The sequence below is a fragment of the Carcharodon carcharias genome, chromosome 7 (assembly GCF_017639515.1).
Source record: "Carcharodon carcharias isolate sCarCar2 chromosome 7, sCarCar2.pri, whole genome shotgun sequence".
NCBI classification, from domain to species: Eukaryota; Metazoa; Chordata; class Chondrichthyes; order Lamniformes; family Lamnidae; genus Carcharodon; species Carcharodon carcharias.
In genome coordinates this window covers 78,638,032-78,654,242 of record NC_054473.1, presented here as the reverse complement: position 1 = coordinate 78,654,242, position 16,211 = coordinate 78,638,032, and the positions used below count along the sequence as shown (strand labels likewise).

The window sequence follows — 16,211 nt, the reverse complement described above, 5'->3', positions numbered from 1 at the left end:
TTCAATGGGATGTGCTCTCATGGCAGTCAGAGGAAGCACTACAAGGAAACACTGAAGGCTTCACTTAGGAGTTTTCATATCGACTTTTGAGTCCTGAGAGAGGCTTGCCCAGGACTGCTGCACCTAGCGCAATCAAATAAAAAATGGTGCGGTCTCCTTCTAAAGCAACACACATCAAAGGCAGAGAGAAAACGCAAAGAAAAGAATCCCAAGCCAGCAACTCATCCAAAACTTGATCATCTGCAGTATTCTATCCTGTGTGCATCTGAACCTTCTGGGCGTAGATCAGCCTTTGTAGACACCTACGTACCCACCTCAACTCTACCGAGAGCTTTCAGCCAATTGGATTGGCTGGCAGCTCTCTAAGGTGGGACTTCCTCCTGAGTGAGGAGCATAGGTCCCATCTACAGCTAATTAAGGCTCCCTAGAGCATTAAATGGCAGTGGGAAAGCCATTATCGGCTGGGTATACAGGAACCAATAGTTTCTATATGCCTAAAATTGATCACCTCTTGAACAGTTCAAAAACTAGGGGGCATAGTTAAAAATTAAAAAGATGGTTGCAAGAAGGGAAGTCAAGCAAAATATTTTCACCCACCGGGTAATAATTGTGGAATTATTGAAGTGGAAGATATAAATGGATTCACGAGACAAATTGTTGCCTAAAAAATGGATAAGTGAACTGCTTTATAGAGAAAGGGATAGGCTTGTTGGGCTTAATGCTTTTGCGCGTTCCTAAAAAATGTTATGTTTTTACGGCAAATGAGGTCAATAATTAGGAACCTTAAAATGTGTAGCATGCTTCCATTCTAACAATAAAGGCCATACCAAAGGTACCAAATCTACTTCTGTTCCTCATCCTCCACATAAAATATTTACATTTATGTAGCATTTCTCACAACATCTGGATGCCCTAAAGCACTTTACAGTCAAAGATGTACTATTGAGGTATACTAACTGTTGTACTTGACAGACAGTTTGCACACAGCAAGGTCCCACAAACAGCAATGTGATAAATGACCAGATAGTCTGTTTCAGTGTTCTTAGTTGAGGAATAAATACTGGTCAGGACACCATGGAAAACTTCCCTGCTCTTCTTCAAAATAGTGCTATTGAATCTTTTGTGTCCACCTAAGACAGACAGGGCCTCGGTTTAACGTCTTGTCTGAGTACACCATCTTCAACTGTGCACCATTGGAGTGTCAACCTAGATTTGTGCTCGTCGCTGAAGCCAACAATCTATTGACTAAGATGTCAGAATGCTGCCACTGAACCACATATATTGATTGAGATTGAAACTTTTGATCAGTGCCTAATGAACACCTCTAGAGCTGGCATGCCAAATTAAAACTCTGTTTATAATCCAACTATACATCTTTGTTGAGAGTGTTATGACTGTTCCCAAGTATTTGTCTTACAGGTGAACTCCAAGGTTACATTTCATTTTGGTCCCTGGAGTTTCTTGGCAGTAGCGTTCCTGTGGCACAGTGGTAGCATCCTGGTCTCTGAGACAGAAGCTCCAGGTTCAAGTTCCACTCCTGGACTTGATGGCCAAGGAAGGTGTGTTCATAATGCAGCAAAACAGGTTGAGTATCAGTTTGTGAATCCTTTCTACATCACCAATGGCAGGTGGTAAGAGCAATAGAGATTCCTGATTAGCCATGCGATGGAAAGAAATTGGAGGCCCTACCATCACTATCCATAGCTTCAGGCTACAACATGCATATAAAAGTGAATGTTGCCACAGCAACACGGACTCCTTGCGTGGGGGTTGGGGGGGATGGTGCGGTTGGCTCAATTGCTTGACAGCTGATGTGGATCAGATTGGTGCAAATAGCGTGGGGTTTGATTCCTCGTTCCGGCTAGGGTGGATTTTGGACCTGTCTCCTCGTTCTACCCATGGTGCTGTGGGTTGGACCTACCTTCGGACAAAGAACTTAAGGAAAGGAAGAAATTTCTTGGCATAGTCAAATGGTGCTAAACTTTTTTTAAGGAGGCCTTCTACCTTCTTTATACCCACATAATTTCATTTTCTCCAATTAAACAGATTCTGTTCTGTAAGTTTCTTTTCATAGCCTGGTCCCCATTACTCAGACACCAAACAGGAGTTCTATTCTACAATCTCTCTCCTCATCAACTCCAGATAAATAAAATACTTCACACAATTCCTTAGCATTGAAAAGAAAGTAAACCCTTTACCTTGGAAAAGAAGCTCTCTTTGTCTCCAAATATTCACTAAGACCTTTCTGCACAAGGTCCAGCTGTTTGTTACATTCACGTAAGTTGTCCAACAACCTTGGTTCTGGACATAACTTGATAACCTGTGAAATGAGGCCAAAATGCCAACCAAGAAGCAATCACAATTATCAGGTCAATAATAGTTCATTTATTTACACTGTAGTAGATTTTTCTCAAGTAATATATTGTAATAGTAAGCAGAAATCTAAGCCTTGAAGATTACTGTTAGTGATGGTATCATACAAATGGTGTAAGAATTAGGCAAGAATTTGATACAGCGTGTTAAGCATTTGTACAATAACATCACTAACAATAATTTCTGGCCTTGAATTTATTAAATCATAAAGAGTAGCCACTATCTAAGATATGATCCCCTATCTAATTGCATTTATCATTTATTTCTTTTTCCATGATTACAACTGTGAAGATAACCTCCTAACTTTAACTGATTTTACATGTGTATAGGTAGCATTTATAAGATATAACATTAGAAATGAAATAAAGATTTCTACCCCATTATCATGTAAATAAAAACATAAAGTGATGGAAATGCACAGCAATTCAGTCAGCTTCTAGAGGAGAAAAGAGGAGTTAATTTTCAGGTGGGGTCTTTAACAGAAGATATCAATGGCAAGTTGGTGAGGAATGGAGAGGGGGGCAGTCTTGTCTTCGTTCCTAGCTTCATTTTATGTCCAGCAAAAAACCACTCAATAGGGATCAAGAGCAGAAACTCTGGTTGAATATCTCCTCCACAGCCCATGGTAATACAGGTAAATGGCAGTAACAATCAGTCTTGTAAGTTAGAATTTGCTCATGTTGAAGTCACATTGGCTCTGGTGTATACCAGAATGGGTTGTTTTAAATTAAGTCCTCCTACTTTCTCAAGATCCAACTAATGAATTTTAAACTGATGTAGTTGTTTTTTCATAACAGCACTGTATAATTGCAGACCATTTGGCAACTTATAAGCAACGTCTGCGTCCAGACCATTTCCAGAGATAGCTTTATACAATGTATTTTGTTTGACTGAAGCTATTCAGTACATATGACCCATGTTCAGCTTTTTTTATTCAAGTATTGAATAGGCTCTGAATCCTGTCTGCTGTCTTTTCCAAGAAGTTAATTCCTGAGTCTTCAGTCCACAACAACAACTTGAATTTATATAGCACCTTTAAAGCAGCAAAATTTGCCACTAAGCCACATAAGGATATAGTAGGTTGGGTGACCAAAAGCTCAGTCAAAGAAGTAGGTTTAAAGGAAAGTCTTAAAGGGGCAAAGGGAGGTAGAGTTGAAGAGGTTTACGAAGGGAATTCCAGAGATAAAGCCCTAGGCAGCTGAAGGCATGGCCACCAATGGTGAAGCCTTTCAAATAGGGACCCTCAAGAGGCCTGAATTAGAGTGCAGAAATTCTCAGAGGGTTGCAATGCTACAGTAGGTAATGGTGATAAAGAAGGGCATGGCCATGGTGGGATTTAGATACTGGGGGCTGAATTTTGTCATAAGGGTGAATGTCTTGGGAGAAGAGAGCAGTATTTAATAGTGCTTTATGCCAGATCTGGCAATGAATGGCTGAACCAACTGTCCACCATAGACATTCAAGTTTGTATCCCTTAGACATAAGGCAGCAGAGATAAGGGTCTTGCCAGGGTGAATGATCAGGGTGAAAGAAAGTAATGATTTTAATGAGGGACTTTGGCAGATCAATAACTGGAGACTAACAAGGTGAATAGAGGGCCAAAGGTAGACAGTTGGAATTTTGAAAGTGCGGCTTAAATGAATTTGAAGAGAATTTTTTTTTCCCAGGGCCAGAGAGGAAAGAAAGTAAGGTTCAGAGAGGAAAGGTGGAGAAAGGTTCAAGAAAGTGATCAAAGATGGCATTTTTTTTGTGATTGACAAGATGGGAGTAGTGAGGCCACATGAGATGGCAAGGTTAGGTGGGTGTCTGTAAATAAGGGTGGGAGAGTTTACATGGAGGATAGAAGGGCAGTAAAGTCAAAAGAGAGGGACATGATGAGTTGAGCTAGAAGTTGATATTGAGGATGCGATGTTGCTTAGTGCAGAAGCTGAAGAAGCAAAGCAGAGAAGATATTTTGGTGTGAAATCTGGCATGGTACTTGAGTGGGAAGTAGAGAACAAGGATGTTAAATGAGAAGTGAGAAGGGTGAAACAACTTGAAATATCCAAAGAATGAGAAAGTACCACATAGGTATGGGACAGATCAAGATGTGATTTGCTAATGAGCCACAACACCACCCAGACAGTTTGCATAGGGCAAAGTATAGCCAGACAGGGATGCTTCATTAAGGGGCAAGGTGTCATCAATCCTCATCCAGGTTTCTATCAAGGCCATGATATCGATGTAATCATCCACAATAAGTTCATGGATGGCAAGGGTCTTCATCAGAATTGAATGAACATTCTGGAGAGCAATGTGGAGAGGCGTGGTGATAGCTGATCCAATGGCAGATTAAATGTGATCAGCATTGGGAAGGGTGAGTGGGATGGGAGGGAGGTAAAAATGATTAGCCCATGGAGGGTATACTGGATGGGAGAATCAACATGAGTGTAGGATGTGGCAGTTCGGGGTGCTGTTTATAAGGAGGCAATGACAGGTGCTTCGCAGTGTGCTGAAAGAAGCACAAAGAGAAGCCATAGGCTTATCTAAGACAGAGTCAAGCCTGAGATGGCTGCAGAAGAATAAGAGGTTTGCGGAGAGCTGAAGGGGTGGGGTAGGGATTTGGAAGGGCAGAGTACCTTTGGGGAGAAATGAAAGGAGGCATTGTAACAGGATGGATGGATCTAGGAGGGATAAAGTGAAAAGAATAAAAGCTGGAGAAAAAGTGGAAATAGAAGTGATGCGCTTGGGTCTGGAGCCGCAATCAAAATACAAAATGCAAATGGATTTAGGGAAACTCAAGTTACACAGGCCTGACTTTGGATACATATATCCTCGTAACAAATGAGGGATCGAGGCCAGGTTTGGAGACAGATATGGAGAGCGAATAATCTTGAAGCTGTTTGAAGGGCAGAGTATCAGGAGATGCAATGCTAGTGGTATTAAAATAAATTTGCCAGGCTATGGGGATTGAGTGGGGTAGTGGAATTGACTGGATTGCTCCGTGGACCAAATGGCCTCCTTCTGTGCTGTATATAACTCTATGACTGTGTTCCATGGAAATGAAGAGTCAGTTGGTGTGCATAATCAATCACAGGGCACTTGACTGTCTTCTAAACTCAGTGCATGGTAGATAAGCCAAGAAAGGATTGAGTACAACAAGATTCTTGAAGAAAGATAATTTTGTAAACAACAAAAGCCCAACAGCAACTATACCTTTCGGTTTTCATTTGCATTTTTCATTATGGTTATCCATAACCGCTCCATGGTGTGGTATCGTTTACTTTCCACTGGCAGTTGTCTGTTGATGTCCTCAGAACTGAAGATAGGTTCTAGGTAAAGCCAGGACCTCTGACACAGCAGCCACTCATCCAGGACATCCTGAAACAACATGGAATACAAATATAATGTAATCTTTAGCAGTGCAACTAACTACAGATAGAACTGCACAATTCATTCAAGTGCGTGCTTTTAATTTTGACCCAGGTCTCCGCAGAAAGAATCTAATTACTTTCTTATAAGATATGGAAGACCAGATTTGCCTTCATTCTTTTTTCTTTTGATTGTAATTTATAGTCGTTTGGTAGTACAGAACTTGAATATTGCTGAAAAAAGAGACATGTCGAAGCTTTTCGTCTTGCATTCAGCAGGACACTTCACAAGAATACCAATATAAGGGGAAAACAACAATTTATAACGTATGAGAAGAAAGAGCTGATTGATTGGCAGGTGGACTCTGATTTACCACATTGCCAATAAAACCAATCTTATAGCATGTGGAACTGTAAGAATCCCAACGTGTGTACTGACCAATGAAGGTAGGCTTGCAGTAGACCATGGTAGAGAATCCCCGCAGATTTCTCAACTAGTACATCAGGGAAAGGGAGTTTATTTAACTGCCCCATTTCAAAGGTGAATTTGAGTGCAGGATGGAGCCCATTAAGACATGTAAGGAAATTATTACATGCAGCTACGGATTTAAATATAGCAAACGTATCATCCACATATCAGAAATATGTGAGGGATAGGAGGTTAGGTGTTATTCCATCAAAGACACGTTTCTCATGGAACCCAACAAAGGTGCTTGCGAGAGCTGGGTCTAGAAGAGATCCCATGGCAACAGCACCTATTTGGGCATACATGATGTCATTAAAACTGAATTCAACTGCGCGAGTTGTCGAGTTCATAAGTTCAATGAATATTGATTCACGCAATGGTGGCAGATCTAGATTGCCATGATATAGTGCTGCATCGCAAATATCTATGGGCAGAATTTTACATTCGGCATGCGTCCTGACGTCATCGTGCTGTCTCATGATATTTCGTTCAGTGGGCATGCGCCGGAGTCAGCTGTGCGCCCGCCGATAGTTGAAAGTCCTATTAAGGCCATTGACAAACTAATTAACTTCAAATTTACGCTCCCCGTTCAATCTAACAATTGATGGGCAGGCGAAAAGGCCAAGCAGTCTTTACATTTTTTAGGAATTAAAATAATTAAATTAAAACTTTCTTTCGACATTAAAAACATGCCCCCGTGTCATGTGACACAGTCACATGAGGGGATATGTTTCATTAAATTTTTAATGTCTTTAATAATTTTTTAAAAAAGCAATTCAATCTCCCTGAGGCAGCACTGTGGACCCGACTCTCCCTCTTCCCCCCGCCCACACAAGTAATGCTCAGCAATACTCCTCACAATCCACACTGGGTGGTCCTTAATTAGACCGCCCATCTGAAATTGCGGTGCGGAACCGATCACGGGCGGTGGTCAGCTCCACGAAATTCCCCACCCACTCCCGCCCGACCAATGTAAAATCCTGGCCTATGGTTTTCTAAAGTGGAACATTGATGAATAGGCTAGCAATGTCAAATGAGCACATGGAAGCAGCATTGCTATCAGTATGAAATGCTTCACTGTGCATATGGGAAAACTGATCCAAACTGTTTGTAACAATTTGCCCAACCATTTGACCAATTCATGTTGTGTAGAACCGGTCATAGGTAAGAGTAAAGAGTTTTGTGTTTTGGGGAGCCATAAATATGTGCACGCAGCTAGCCGTGAGGATGCACTTTGTCATATATATCACGTAGCAACTCATTGCTCTAACACAAGTCCAGCTAATGCTTTTTTAGCTTACTTTCGATGCCACTAAACACATAACAAATCTCTCTGACCATGTGTTCTCAGAAAGCAAGGTGTTTGTTCTTGTGCATGGTTTCAATTTTGGTGTGCCTTCATCCCAAATCAAATAGGAACAGGTATTTACTGAGTTCGAACTCCACTAGTCCCAACTATCCCGCCACAAACTAACGTCCACTGAAGACACTGAATCCTTGAAAGAGCGAACTTTAGCAAGGTTTTTGACAAGGTCCCTAACGATAGACTGGTCAAGAAAGTCAGAGCTCATGGGATGAAAGGCAAAGTGACATGTTGGATGCAAAATTGGCTGAAAGGCAGGAAGCAGAGGGTGATGGTAGAGGGATGTTTTTGTGAGTGGAAGTCTGTTTCCAGTGGGGTTCCGCAGGGCTTGGTGCTGAGGCCCTTGCCCTTTGTGGTGTACATAAATGATATGGACTTAAATGTAAAGGGTGTGATCAAGAAGTTTGCGGATGACGCGAAAATTGGTAAGGTGGTAAATAGTGAGGAGGATAGCCGTAAATTATAGGAGGATATCAATGGACTGGTCAGGTGGGCAGAGCAGTGGCAAATGGAATTCAACCCAGGAAAGTGAGGTAATGCACTTGGGGAGGGCTAACAAGGCAAGGTATTAGATTATGAATGGTAGGACCCTGGAAAGTACTGAAGATCAGAAGGACCTTGGTGTGCATATCCACAGATCACTGAAGGTAGAAGGGCAGGTAGATAAGGTGGTTAAGAAGGCATATGGGATACTTGCCTTTATTAACCAAGGCATAGAATACAAGAGCAGGGAGGTTATGCTGGAACTGTATAAAACATTGGCTAGGCCTCAACTGGAGTACTGCATGCAGTTCTGGTCACCACATTATAGGAAGAATGTGATTGCGCTGGAGAAGATGCAGAGGAGATTTGCCCAAATGCTGCCTGGGCTGAAGGGTCTGAGCTATGAGGAAAGATTGGATAGGCTGGGGTTTTTCTTGGAGCAGCAAAGGTTGAAAGGGGATCTGATAGAGGTGTAAAATTATGAGGGACATAGATAGGGTGGATAGGAAGGCACTTGTTCCATTAGTAGAGGGGTCAATAACCAGTGGGCATAGATTTAAGGTAAGAGGTAGAAGGCTAAGAGGGAAATTGAGGAGAATTTTTTTCACCCAGAGGGTGATGGGAGTCTGGAATTCACTGCCTGAAAGGGTGGTTGAGTCAGAAACTCTCATAAGATTTAAGAAGTATTTAGATATTCACTAGCATTGCTGTAGCCTCCAGGGCTATGGGCCAAGCATTGCAAAATTGGATTAGTGTTTTCAGATCTTTGTTGACCAGCGTGGACACAAACAGCCGAATTGCCTCTTTCTGTGCTGTAAATGTCTATGAGCCTACGTCTATGAAATCTACATATTGCCCAGAAATCCTTGCTGGAGTCTCACCTGGGTCATGCGCAGTTTGTTTTCCCAACTGCTGATCCTCGCTTCATATGCCATCTTGAAGGGTGAGAAGGACATGCTCTGTGACATGACAATATGATCATCCAATAACTGTGAAGCTTCATCTGGACTTTTCAAGATAAATGTTCCTGTTTCTTTGTATGGCATCACATCAAAATTAATATTTTCCCACTCACCCTCCATCTTATCAAGGGCCTATAAATAAGATATTCGATATTAGTGCTGGGAGATCCCTTTAGTTGACGTTTGCAATTTAACAAATGAAGACATTTTTACTATAAAATATGAATATATGTATCAGAGACCTTTTGAGAACTATAAAATTTCTGCATTAGAGTTAGTTTATCTACAGTACAATCTTCCTTTAGTTTTGAATGTGGGTTACCCTGCACATAGTAATGGGTATTAAGTGATGTAGTACTATCATGCCTTCATAACTTTGAAGATGATCATCTTGCACACAACACATGGTTCTGTCTCTTCCTATAATTATGTAACTTTCTCTAGTTCTTTTGCAACCAGCTTTTCTATACCAAAGTATTTTAGCACATTAATGTATAAAATTGACAATGATGGCTCTATTATTTAGCTATGACCTTCATTTAGAACTCAGGTACTGAAACACATATCCCCTTTGCAAAAAGATGTAAACTGTAATCCCTTCACAGACAAGTGAAGGCTTCACCATGGTGTTCGCAAAGTGATGTGTTTCTCTGTGGACACCATATCTAAATTCAGAGATTTACTGCAATCAGGAAGAGTTTCACTCCCTAAATATGCAATTTGTGTGCGATCATGTGTGCATCCTGTAGGTCAATGCCCATTATCTTGGCAGCAGTTATGATGTACCATCAGTATTGAGCAACCATGAGAAACCAGATGATAGCTACTGGGTGATGAGGGCTGTCTGCTGCCACACAAAATGTCAGTGAGCAGTGAGATTACTGAGGTTTTTAATCAATTCTTCCCCTGCCTGAGCTGCACTGAATGAGCATGAGCGTGTGTTATGATTTGTCATGGTCTTCTGCATCTTGCACAATATTACCATCACCCTTGCCACAATATAGATGGTAAGTATCTAAGAGGGAGGAGGAGGAAGGGAGGACGTAACCACCACATCTCTTTTTGGCCAGGTTGTCTGTGATTGGCTCATCCAACTGTGGTACCAGTGAACTCAGGCAACAGCAAGTGCACTAATAGAGTGAGGAGAGGATAACAGGTTTGCTCCGCATGAGCCACTGCCATTTCCACTGCATGGTGATTCGGCAATCCTGGCAATGTCTCAGAAGACAGATTGCCAGACTTCTGTGAAACACTGCAAATCCCATTGAATACTGGTATTAACAATCATGATGGCAGTGATCTGAGCTTGTATGGTGTCAACAAGCATGAGCTGGCATGTCTTCAGTTTTTACTGCCACACTCAGATGTTGAGAGCTTTTGCTTATGCTCTGATTTTTGAAATTTGTTTTCAAAAGATGTGGTTGCCACTGGCTAGGCCAGTATTTGTTACTCAACCCTAATTGCCCTTGAGAAGCTGGTGGTGAGCCACCTTCTTGAACTGCTGCAGTGGGTACTCCCACAGTGTTGTTAAGGAGGGAGTTCCAGGATTTTCACTCAGCTACATTGAAGGAATGGCGATATAGTTCCAAGTCAGGATGATGTGTGGCTTGGAGCAGAACTTGCAGGTAATGGAGTTCCCATGCATCTGCTGCCCTTGTCTTTCTAGGTGGTAGAGGTCGGGGATTTGGAAGATGCTGTCGGAGGAGCCTTGGTGAATTGCTGCAGTGCATCTTGTAGGTGGTGATGGAAGGATTCCAGTTCAGCACAGGCTCAACAGAACAAATAGCCTCCTTCTGCACTGTACAATCATTCTCTGATTCTCTGAAGACATCAGCGCCACCATGGTTGGATCCACAAGTGTGAAAATCAAGTTGGCCACATTCCCACATTGGAACACAAGGCTCAAAGCCTTGTGTGCAAAGCCCCGTGCAACTTTGTGCCAGACTCCTCCACACTGCATGACAGTGACTGCAGGCTTTCTGGCAGGCCTGCCAATGCAGTTGGCATTTCTGTGTTCAGATCCAGCCTTTATCTGTAAGATGCCCCATCTGACAGCTCTGTAGCAGAATTCGTGTGCAACTTCACTAGTCAGCAAGCTGCTACTTGTGCTACCCTTTCCACCTACCTGAGCTGGAGGCAGCTCATCCCTGCCAATTCAAAACATGCATACCCTGCCTCAAAGCTACCCTCTAAAGTACATGCTGTGTCAGAATCTGAACTGGTGGTTACAAGTATGAGATTGTTACAATCCCCATAAAGACCAAATACTTTTAACAAAATATTCAAATTCCCAGTGACTGACTCAAAGGACCACAAACCAAGATTTCACTTTGTAAGACTTTTACTGTAATGAACACCCTAAAAGCAATATCAACAAAATATTATTTAGTAAGCAACTAATACGCTAAACACAGAAAAAATACCCCCTTAACTTCACAACAGGACCAAAATCCCATGCTGCATATGTACATTACACCTACTCTCCGCAGAATTGTAGTCTTTAAGGAACCAGTCCAAAGTTACTCCCAGCTTTCAACAGGCTTGCTTCTCCCCAATTCAATGAATTGTAACATCCAGTGTCCATCAAAAATCATTTCCCTCAGTTTTCTGGGAATCTTCAAACCTTGCTTCCAGAAGCAAGGATCACTCTGGTGATTCCATCTCCTGCCCACTCCAGGGCAATCTATCAGAGTCAGCATGGTTTTATGAAGAATAAATCGTGTTTGACTAATTTGCTAGAGTTCTTTGAAGATGTGACAAGCAAAGTGGATAATGGGGATCCTGTAGATGTAGTATATCTGGACTTCAAGAAGGCCTTTGATAAGGTGCCGCACAAAAGATTAATACATAAGATAAGATCACATGGAGTTAGGGGTAATATATATTGGATAGAGGATTGGCTAACCAACAGAAAGCAGAGAGTCGGGATAAATGGGTCTTTTCGTGGCTGGCAAACTGTAACTAGTGGGGTGCCACAGGGTTCGGTCCTTGGGCTCCAACTATTTACAATCTATATTGATGACTTGGATTCAGGGATAGAAGATACTATAGCTAAATTTGCAGATAACAGCAAAATAGGTGGTAAAGTAAGTTGCAATGAAGAAATAAATTTACAAATGGATATGGACAAGTTAGGTGAATGGGCCAAAATTTGGCAGATGGAGTTTAACGTGGATAAGTGTGAGGTTATCCGTTTTGGTTGGAAGAATAAAAAGGTGACTTATTACTTAAATGGAGAGAAAATTCAGAATGCTTCAGTGCAGAGGGATCTGGGTGTCCGCGTGCATGAATCGCTGAAAGCTAGTATGCAGGTACAGCAGGTAATAAGGAAGGCAAATGGAATTTTGGCATTTAGTGCTAAAGGAATAGAGTATAAAAATAAGGAAGTGTTGTTGCAACTGTACAAGGCACTGGTGAGACTGCACCTGGAGTACTGTGCACAGTTTTGGTCCCCTTACTTGAGGAAGGATGTAGTTGCACTGGAGGCGGTTCAAAGGAGGTTCACTAGATTGATTCCAGAGATGCGGGGCTTGTCTTTTGAGGAGAGATTGAGCAATTTAGGCCTATACTCGCTAGAGTTTAGAAGAATGAGAGGAGATCTAATTGAAGTATATTATATGTTAAAGGGGATAGATAAAGTAGACGTGAAGTGGATATTTCCCCTTGTGGGGCTTTCTAGAGGGAGAGGTCATAGTTTTAGGCTAAGGGGTGGTAGATTTAAATCAGAGATGAGGAGGAATTACTTTTCTCAAAGGGCCGTCTGTGAATCTGTGGAATTCACTACCTCAAAGTGCAGTAGATGCCTGGATGCTGAATAAATTTAAAGAGATAGGCAGATTTTTAATTAGTAATGGGTTGAAAGGTTATGGGGACAGGGCGGGAAATTGGAGTTGAGGCCGAAATGAGATCAGCCATGATCGTAATGATTGGTGGGGCAGGCTCAAGGGGCTGAATTGCCCACTCCTGCTCCTAGTTCTTATGTTTTTATGTTAACCTTCGATTGGTCCCATCTCTTTGACCAGACAATGTGCTCCCAAATGCAATCTGCTTGCAGCAGTTGCAAGTTCCCTGTCTCTCTCTCTCCAGCAATCTCTCTCTCTGTGTCCAGGATTTCTGAGTTAATAAGTCTGCAATAGAGAGAACAGCTACCTCTCCCATTGTATTCAAGTGTTTATTATGCTACTTGGGTTTCAATAGGGCTTGACCTGGGCTCTGATACCCATGGTAACCAGGATACATCAGTTTATCACCAGGCAGAACGAGTTGGAGGTCACATGGTCAATTTGAATAAAAAGAGACGTATAAAAAAATGTTTTTTATAACCATTTATATCCATTCTCTCTCCCCTTGTCCAGTCCCTTCCCACCTACATCCATGATTCCTCTGACACCTTACATCATATCAAGAATTACCAGTTCCCTGGCCCCAACTGCCTCCTCTTCACCATGGACGTCCAATCCCTCTACACCTCCATCCCCCACCGGGATGGTCTGATGGCTCTCCGCTTCTTCCTCAAACAGAGGCCTGAACCAGTTATGCCTGTCTCTTTATGGGGTATGTGGAACATTCCTTGTTCCAGTTCTACTCCGGCCCCCTCCCACAATTCTTTCTCCAGTACATCAATGATTGCTTCGGTGCTGCTACATGCTCTCGTCAGGACCTGGAAAAATTTATTAATTTTGCTTCCAATCTCCACCCCTCCATCATTTTCACATGGTCTATCACTGACACTTCCCTTCCCTTCCTTGACCTCTCTGTCTTAATTTCTGGTGATAGACTGTCCACCAATATCCATTACAAGTCTACCAACTCCCACAACTACCTCGACTACAGCTCCTCACACCCCGCTTCATGTAAGGACTCCATCCCGTTTTGTCAGTTCCTTCACCTCCGTCACATCTGTTCTGATGATGCCACTTTCAAAAACAGTTCCTCTGACACATCTTCCTTCTTCCTTAATCGAGGTTTTCCACCCACGGTGGTTGACAGGGCCCTCAACCGTGTCCGGCCCATCTCCCTCGCATCCGCACTCACACCTTCCTTTCCCTCCCAGAAACATGATAGGGTCCCCCTTGTCCTCACTTATCACCCCACCAGCCTCCGCATTCAAAGGATCATCCTCCGCCATTTCCGCCAACTCCAGCATGATGCCACCACCAAACACATCTTCCCTTCACCCCACCCCCTTGGCTGCATTCTGCAGGGATCATTCCCTCGGGGACACCCTGGTCCACTCCTCCATCACCCCCTACACCTCAAACACCTCCCATGGCATCTGCCCATGCAACCACAGAAGGTGCAACACCTGCCCCTTTACTTCCCCTCTCCTCACTGTCCAAGGGCCCAAACACTCCTTTCAAGTGAAGCAGCATTTCACTTGCACTTCCCTCAATTTAGTCTACTGCATTCATTGCTCCCAATGCGGTTTCCTCTATATTGGAGAGACCAAAAGCAGACTGGGTGACCGCTTTGCAGAACACCTTGCAGTGTCCGCAAGCATGACCCAGACCTCCCTGTCGCTTGCCATTTCAACACTCCACCCTGCTCTCATGCCCACATGTCTGTCCTTGGCCTGCTGCATTGTTCCAGTGAAGCTCAACGCAAACTGAAGGAACAGCACCTCATCTTCCGACTAGGCACTTTACAGCCCTCTGGACTGAACATTGAGTTCAACAATTTTACATCATGAACTCTCTCTTCCATCCTCACCCCCTTTCCCATCCCCACCTTTTTTTCCAATAATTTATATAGATTTTTCTTTTCCCACCTATTTCCATTTTTAAAAATGTATTTCCATCCATCTCTACCTTTTAGCCCATTTCGATTCCTTCACCCCACCCCACCCCTACTAGGGCTATTTGTACCTTGCTTGTCCTGCTTTCTACCCTTAATTAGCACATTCCTTAGATAATATCACCACCTTCAACACCTCTTTGTCCTTTTGTCTATGACATCTTTTGGCTACCTCCACCTATCACTGGCCCTCTATCCAGCTCTGCCCTCCACTGCACCCCCCCCCCCACTTAAATCAGCTTATATTTTACCTCTTTTCTATTTTTACTTAGTTCTGTTGAAGAGTCATATGGACTAGAAACATTAACTGCGTTCCTCTCCGCAGATGCTCCCAGACCTGCTAAGCTTTTCCAGGTATTTTTATTTTTGCTTTGGATTTCCAGCATCCGCAGTTTTTTGCTTTTATAAAAATCTTGCATCCATAACAGATCGAGTGGCAGTGTTTCTTCATCATCAGCCCCTTCTTCCCCTTCCACTTCATGTTCTTGCCCAACTGCCTGACCAGGTTAAAGGTCTTGGGTATCTGAGAGGAGTAAGGCACAACAGTAGTGTGTTGAGGGGGGTGGGGAAGCAAAAGATGCACGTTTAGGTTATTTTCAGCTTGTAGATCAGAAGAGATTGTGGGTGACATGGAATGTGAGAAAGAGGATTAGGTATAAGAGATGAAAGTGTGTCAATGGGTGTAGTACAATCCATTTGGATGATGTGTTTGCCAAGCTGTGAGATGATGACTGTGAGACTTGCAGCAGTACTAAGTGTGAAAGGGTGAAGTAAAGGTATGAGTTATGGTTGATAAGAGATTGTTGGTAGGTGAATGAAGGTGGGGTGGTGAATTAAGCAGTGTTTGAAACTAATGGTTCAGTTGTAAGGGTATGGCATTTGAAGATGCATTCACTAACTTTGACCATTTTTGTGAGTTTACTGAACTTCTGGTGGCAATGCATCCAGGTCCTTGGGCTACATTGCTGGCATTGACTATGATGGCTATCAGCTCCCACTACTTTGAGGTGTCTGTCTGGATGGCCTCCTGGTACTTTCCAGAGCAAGAACTTCTCTCCTCATGTCCAAAGCGCGCATGAAGCCCTCCAGTGCTACATCAGAAAAACCTAGTTCTCTGCCTTATTGTGCCATATTTCAGTGTTCTCCTTCTCAGACGCTCTATTCAGTCACCTACAGCACCTGCTGAAGCCTCCCCTTAAAGTAGTAGAGGTGCTAGCTTCACATGAACCTTGGCCCCCTACTGAGGCACACATCCACTGAACAGATCATTTAGTGCTGGCTGCACTACTGTTTACTTGTGTCATTACCAATTACCAATTGACATTACCAATGTCAAAGAATGCTGCTCCTTTTTTGACAGCTCAGTGCTGCCTGGCACTGGAAATATCAAGGAACAACGGAAAATTGTTATTATATTCACT

At 42.8% G+C, this 16,211-nt stretch overlaps 1 protein-coding gene across 1 annotated transcript in view; it reads right to left on the bottom strand.

Moving 5' to 3' along the window:
* Window positions 1-16,211, bottom strand: part of dnah1 (dynein, axonemal, heavy chain 1) — a 524,711-nt gene that overhangs the window by 337,675 nt on the left and 170,825 nt on the right. The window contains exons 20-22 of the mRNA XM_041191637.1: window positions 8,917-9,129; window positions 5,569-5,733; window positions 2,199-2,320 (exon numbers count right to left, since the gene is read on the bottom strand). Coding sequence (XP_041047571.1) covers window positions 2,199-2,320; window positions 5,569-5,733; window positions 8,917-9,129 — 500 coding nt within the window. The remainder of the gene's footprint in view (window positions 1-2,198; window positions 2,321-5,568; window positions 5,734-8,916; window positions 9,130-16,211) is intronic.